Source organism: Mus caroli, chromosome 3, assembly GCF_900094665.2.
Source record: "Mus caroli chromosome 3, CAROLI_EIJ_v1.1, whole genome shotgun sequence".
Lineage (NCBI taxonomy): Eukaryota > Metazoa > Chordata > Mammalia > Rodentia > Muridae > Mus > Mus caroli.
The window spans coordinates 98,570,282-98,577,453 of NC_034572.1; the positions used below are offsets into that span (position 1 = coordinate 98,570,282).

Below are 7,172 nucleotides of genomic sequence, written 5' to 3' on the forward strand. Positions count from 1 at the left end.
TTTTTTTTTTTTAGACAGGGTTTGGCTGTCCTGGAACTCACTCTGTAGACCAGACTGGCCTCGAATTCAGAAATCTGCCTGCCTCTGCCTCCGGAGCAGAGGCGCTAGGATTAAAAAGGCGTACACTACCACGCCCGGCTTTTTGTAAGCATTTTTAAGAATCAACTGAATTCATGTCTTTTTATCAGACTATTTGTAATTACTAAGTTAAGAGTCTAAAATGTGAAATGGACATTAAAAAAAATCTGTCTTAGCTGGGGGTAGGGGATCAATGCAAGTGGGATCTCTGTGAGTTCCAGGCCAACCAGAGTGCCATAGGGAGACCTTACCTGAAAACAAACAAGCAACACCAAAAACGCTATCTTACCATTCAAAACACTGGTTTAAAGGCTGGTGAGAAGGCTAGGTGGGTAAAGGTACTTGTTGTACAACCTAAGTTTGACCTCTGGAGCCCCAAAGTAGAAGAGAACAGGCTCTACAAAATTGTTCTCTGACCTCCATACTCACGGGCCACACAGACCACATCATGTCTATGCACACATCTACACCAAAACTTTTTTGTTTTAATTTAAATAAATAACATGCAGCAGCCTAATTATAAAGCATATCAAATGGCTTTCTCATCACTAAAATAACAACACATCATTCCTCTATAACAAACATAGGTTTTAAACTGGAGAGATAACTCAGAGGTTAAGAGCACTGACTGCTCTTCTAAAGGTCCTAAGTTCAATTCCCAGCAACTACATGGTGGCTCACAACCATCTGTAATTGAATCTGATGGCCTCTTCCAGTGTGTCTAAAGACAGCTACAGTGTACTCACATACATAAAATAAAGAAAATATATTTTTAAAAAACAAACATAGGTTTTGTTTGGCTTTTTATTATTGTGTAGGAAGAATTTAAATTAGCTCTTAACTAGTGAGCCATCTCTCCACATCTCTCCATCTAAATTTTTAAGACAGGGTCTCTAAATGAACCTGAAGCTCACCGTTTCACCTAGACTGGCTGGCTAGCATGCTCCTGGGATCCACCTGTCTCCCCGAAATACACTGGTGTTACAGGCATGCACAGTCACACAACTGCTAGGGATTTGATTTTAACCCAGGTTACCTTGCTTTCTCAGCAAGCACTCTCCACCCCCCACCCCCTTAGATATTTTCTTTATTTACAGTTCAAATGTTTTCCCCTTTCCAGATCTCTGCTTCAGAAACCCCCATCCTATCTCCCCTCCCCCTACCTCTAAGACGGTCCTCCCCCACCCACCTACTCCTATCCTCCCACCCTATACTGGGGCATTGAATAGGTCCTCAAGCCTGAGGACCTCTTCTACCACTGATGTCCAACAAGGCCATCTTCTGCCATATATGTGGCCTGTGCCATAGGTCGCTCCATGTATATTCTTTGGTTGGTAGTCCAGTCCCTGGGAGCTCCTGAGAGTCTGGCCTGTTGACACTGTTGCTCCCTCCAAGGAGCTGCAAACCCCCTCAGCTCCTTCAGTCCCTTCTCCAAGTCCTACCACTAAGCCCACCTTCCTAGCCTTTCAATGGTAGGTAGCATCAGTTAACCCAGCACCAGATTTAACAACTTCCCAGAGACTTTTTTTAAATTTTGATTTATTTTATTTTGGTTTTTCAAGACAGGATCTCTCTGTGTAGCCTTGGCCATCCTAGAACTCCCTCTGTAGACCAGGCTGGCTTTGAACTCACACAGATCCACCTATCTCTGCCTCACAAGTGCTAGGATTAAAGGTATGCGACACATCGTTCACTTCCAAAGAAAGACTCTTATGCTCTGGATTATCTATACTTTTACCAATGAAACTTGCCAAGATCTAAATTATGAGTAAGCTGTAATAGTATTTTGAAACAAATATTAAAAACAAGAGAAATCTGAAAGAACTAGCGTTTAGTTTCCAATTATTATTATTAGTTTCTGATGTTGAACTGTTTATTGCTTAATTTTAAAACTGCTCATCACTAGCTGGGCAGTGGTGGCGTGCGTCTTTAATCCCAGCACTTGGGAGGCAGAGGTAGGTGAATTTCTGAGTTTGAGGCCAGCCTGGTCTACAAAGTGAGTTCCAGGACAGCCAGAGCTACACAGAGAAACCTTGTCTCGACAAAACAAAAACAAAACAGAAAAAAAAAAGTTAAGTACATAAACTATTCCACTCTTTTGGAGATTGTCCTAAATACAAATGTAGTAATTTGATTGGGATAAAATTATTTAAATAGCTTTGATTTTAATTTGTATTAAGTGAACATCCTAACATTTTTTCATGACTAGAGTAATAGAGAATTAGTTGAGTCATCTACTTTGGCACATAAAAGAAAATATAAGAACACATTAAAAGCCCTTCTTAAAAACATTTTTGCTAAGCTTTTAATATGCTTTCTCCATTGGTTAAATGCCAGTTTCTCATTAGGCTTAGGACACCCTTTAAAGAATAAAGCAGGGCTAGGAAGATGGTTCTACAGTTAAAAACACTTGGCAAGTTAAAGACTGGCGTTCAGGTCCCCAAGACCCACATAAACATTGGGTGGGTATGGTGGCCCACCTGTAATTCCAGTCTCCAAAGGCAGAGACAGGGGCTCCCCCAGCAAGCTAGCTAGATCTTGGTTTAACTGAGAGTCTCTGCCTCGAAATAACGTGAAAGAACAATCTCATAATCTCATAATACATTACCTCCCCACAAAAATTTAGACCTATAAGATTGGGATGGATAGATGGTCAGCACCTAAGAGCACATAGTGCTCTCCCAGAGACCTGAATTCAATTCCTAGCAGCTCACAATGTCCTACTTCATGGAGATCTAATGCCTCTGACCTCCAGGCACTTGTATGTACACAGGCAAGCAGGCAAACAGACAGACAGAGAAACACATACACATTAAAAATAAAAATTTACCCATTTAAAAAGGCTACTTACTAAAATGAGAGAAATGTATTTTCAAGCATTAGAAAACTATGTGATTAACCCCCCCCCCCCCGCTCCCCTTGGCTTTTTGAGACAGGGTTTCTCAGTAGAGCCCTGGCCTCAGATCCCCTAGGAATAGAGTTACAGATGGCAGTGAGCTGCCTGCATGCTGGGAATTCAACCCTACCCTCTACAAGAGCAGCCAGTGCTTTTAACTGCTGAGCCTTCTCTTCAGCTCCCTACAAAGTATTTTTAATAAAAATGGATCTGTGAAGCCAGGCGTGGTGGCACACACCTTTAATCCCAGCACTCGGGAGGCAGAGGCAGGCGGATTTCTGAGTTCGAGGCCAACCTGGTCTACAAAGTGAGTTCCAGGACAGCCAGGACTATACAGAGAAACCCTGTCTCAAACAAACAAACAAACAAATAAACAAATAAAATGAATCTGTGAGTCTTCCAAAGCACAACAGAATTCTGAAGAAGTAAACAAAATACAGATCCCCTAAATTGGCATTTGAGAAGCACTGACAACTTGGGGACAGAGCTTAGAGGACTTGCCTAGCAGGCACAAGGCCCTAGCACTCTATAGCTATTTTGGCTAAGTGGTTTTCCATTAACACTGGGTGTCAGAATAACTAGGAAGGATTTAAATATAGGTTGAATATTCCTAACCAGAAAATCCAAAATCCTCCAAAGTCCAAAACTCTTAAGCATCAACATTCTGACACAAATCAAAAATTACAGACACACCAGTGTCCAGTGTCGTTAACAGAATGATCCCAGCAATAGGGAGGCAAAAATAGGAAAAGTAGAAGCTTAAGGACAGCCTGGACTACTTAGAAAGGCCTTGTCTCAAACAACAAAAAAATTGTTTCCGCTTCCATCTAGCTGTGAGCAAGCCACTGCATGCTCCTTCTGCCACAGAGTCTTTTCTATAATAAGACTCCATCTCTTAGAGCATAAGTCAAAACTCCTCCCTTGAGTTGATATGTGTCAGATAATTGGTCATAGCAACAAGAAAAGTAACAGTGGTGGCCTATGTCTTTGACCCCCAGCACTCAGGAGGCAGAGACAGGCTGATCTCTGAGTTGGAAGCCAGTCTGATCTACAGAGTTCCAGGATAGCCAGGACAACATAGAGAAACCCTATCTTGAAAAACCAAAAGAAAAAAGAAGAGTAACTAACTAATATAAAAATTCCACACTAAGAAGAATTCTGTTGTTGCAATATGCTGATCATATTGTTCTGTGGCTCTTAGAACTGGTTTGCAAAAGGAAAATAGCAGAATTCTGAGTTATGGGTTAGAAAAGTCCTAGAATGTTAAGAAGTTAGTGAGCCATACATTGATGCCAAAATGCTGATAACAGTATAAGCAGTAGACTCTATGCTCATTCAGTTTCAGAGATCAAGGACTCTATAGGCAACCAAACTAGAGCCCATTCGAATGACACCCTGACAAAGAACATGGCTGCATTCTGCCTGTGGTTTGATATTTTTAGTGAAACTATATTCAAAATAATCGACTATAAGGGAATTGTTCTCCAAGGCATTTCACTTCAACAACAAATGTCAATTTCATTTTTATTTCAATTTTCTGAATGCAAGCTGGGAATGGTGGGCAGCAGTCAGTAAGCTGAGGCAGGAGAATAGAGAGTTGCTTATCCTGAGCTACCTGGCAGTATCTCCTCTCAAAACACAAAAGGTAAAAAAACAAAATAAATAAATAAATCCAAATGTCAGTTATCTTCTGGCAATTAGCATCTTTGGTAACATTACTATATACTTGCTAACGATTTTTTTCTTATTATTTTTCAGCACTAATGTTCAAACCCAACTTCATGCATACTAAACAAACACACTCAGCAAGTCTCACTGAAGGATCTTCAAAAGCAGGCCATGTTTTCTTCAATTAGTTACATTAAGTCAGACTGTTTTTAAACCTATGTCAGATTCAGTCTATCATAATCAGGTAGCTGTCTCATCAATTTCTTCAAAAAAGGCACGTACTGTATAAAGAAGATGCTGTGCTTGGATTAATTCAGACTATGCTAAATGATAATACTAAAGTCTGAGTCAAACCAGAATAAGCTACAGATATAACCACCACAAAATGACAGGAGCTGGATTACTATATTGCAATTCTACAGTAACTGTAGCAGTTACTAATTTTCTCAATGAATACAGGAATTAGCTTCTTTCCTATCTATCCTAACCTATAAATACGTTCTGCAAACGTATACTTAACCTCTGCAATACAGATGTTCTACCTGTATTCTTTTTCCATTAAGAACCTAACCAATCTTTGTATTTTAATTATATCACAAAACTATTTTTAGTGATAACTCTTTTTCAGAGGTAACTCTAGAAGTCAATAAGCACGTTGATCAGTTAGTGGCAGAGACATAACTGTATGTTGGTGGCTAAGAAGTCTCATAATTGCAGTATTTAACCTACTGTTCTATTTAATACCTACTGACTCAGAGCAGTGAGCTTTCCAAATGCCACTAGCTAATACAAGTTTGTCAGGATTTAAAGTCAGAGCTAGAGAATCCACTCGATCACTGCACTGGATTCTCATACATAAACAAAGAGATCTGAGATGAAGGTTCTTTAACTCAAAGTAACATAGTGAAGACAAAGTATCATGATTTGGAAAGAAAAAAATCTTTCCCCTCTTTAAACTGACTACTAAAGAATAACTGCTCTTACAAAACATTAGGGATCAGCAATGATCTTCCTTAGGCATGCAGAGGTTTTCAACCCTATCAAGAACTCAAGTATCAAAAGTGAAACATACAATGATGGGAGAACTGGGGACAAAAGAGAGCTCCTGTATCTTTGGGAGAGATCGTGTTTGCATCACGTGCCCAAGGACCAGTCAAGCTGGAATTAAAAAAAAAAAAAGAAAGAAATGATGCAGCCCAAAGAGGGCTTTGCACTTGGACCCGACCCACAGCCATCCAGAGTCTCAGCTGTGCTGCTCAGGACCCGTGAGTCCAACATTAAACATCTCCAGCCCGGAACGTCACAGACCCCAGATCTTAACCCCTATCTTCCCACGAGTACCGGGAAACCCTAACATTCAAAGTTCACAATCTCAATAAGACAGCTCCCTTGCGAACTCGGTGGCGACCGCGCCCTCGGACCCTCTACTCACAGGCTGGAGATGTCGGAGGGCAGCGGGCCCGACAGTGCCCTCCAGCTGGGTGCGGGCAGCTTCCTGCGACTGCAGTCCAGCAGAGGAAGACGGCAGGCGCAGGGCGCCGGGCATAGGCCGGCTCGGGCAGCGGGCAGCAGCCGCAGCGCCTGCGCAAGGATGAGCAACCGTGCGAGGGGTCCCAACCCACAGCCCAGGCGCCGCTGCTCCCAGATGCCGCGGGGCGCGGCCGCCATCTTCCCCTGGCCGGGACCGGCTCGAGGACAGCAGCTAGCTCAGAGAGTCGGCTGAGGAGAGATGCCCAGAGGCTGAACCGTCACCCGAAGCCCGGGCTGTCACCTGTCCCCTCTCAGAGCAGGCGAGAGGAGGAAACGACGCGACCGCAGAGGAGGGGGCGGCGGTCGGGGGCGTAGAGCTGAAACCCTGACAGACACCGCTCGTCCGCCCCGCCCCGCGACGCAACGTCCTCACGCTCAGCAGCCAGCCAATCGGAGCCCCGGGATGAGGTTGCGTCGGAAATTGGGTTCTGAGAGAGGCGAGGCCTACGATTGCCCCGCCCCGCTAGGAGGTGAGCATTACAGTGGCCCTTTCTCCTTTTCCGAGCTGCTTCTGCAGTTCTGCAGCTATTCAGCTTGTGGGCGCACTAGGGCCTTAAAATAGAATGGAAAAAGCGAAACCCGTAAACGCCAAATCCTCACTGCGGTTGATCTGCTGTAGTAGTGAGAAAAGACCTATTCTGTAGGCTCCAGCAGAAGGGAATGGCACAAGGGCTGCATGCCAAGCTGCAGCTGAAAATGAGTGTGCGATCTAAGCCTAACTTCGACCACATCAGTCTCCGGAGCCCAACCAGGGAGGCCTCTGCGGCCGAACTCCCTGCCCTGAAAAAATGTGGCAGTTGGTTCTCCCGGAGCACGGCACGTTGTCACTGTGAAAGGACTTCAAGTTCCCATTGGCAGAGGCGCTATTTAGTCAGTACACCTGCGGCTTCTACTGTAGCCTGGAGTTCAATAATTGTCTCTAAGGAAAATTCTTTCCTCGATTTGGGAAAATATTGTTTCATCTTCAGAAGAACAAGTGGGACAAATAGATAAAAGGTTG

The 7,172-nt window shown here is 43.5% G+C and overlaps 1 protein-coding gene across 2 annotated transcripts in view; it reads right to left on the bottom strand.

Moving 5' to 3' along the window:
• The window catches only part of Lrig2 (leucine rich repeats and immunoglobulin like domains 2), a 55,349-nt gene extending 48,814 nt beyond the window's left edge, over positions 1-6,535 (bottom strand). For both annotated transcript variants that reach the window (XM_021158328.2, XM_021158327.2), the window contains exon 1: positions 6,075-6,535. In XM_021158328.2, the coding sequence (XP_021013987.1) occupies positions 6,075-6,310 (236 nt within the window). In that variant the 5' untranslated portion in view covers positions 6,311-6,535. The remainder of the gene's footprint in view (positions 1-6,074) is intronic.
• Positions 6,536-7,172: the final 637 nt, after the last annotated feature.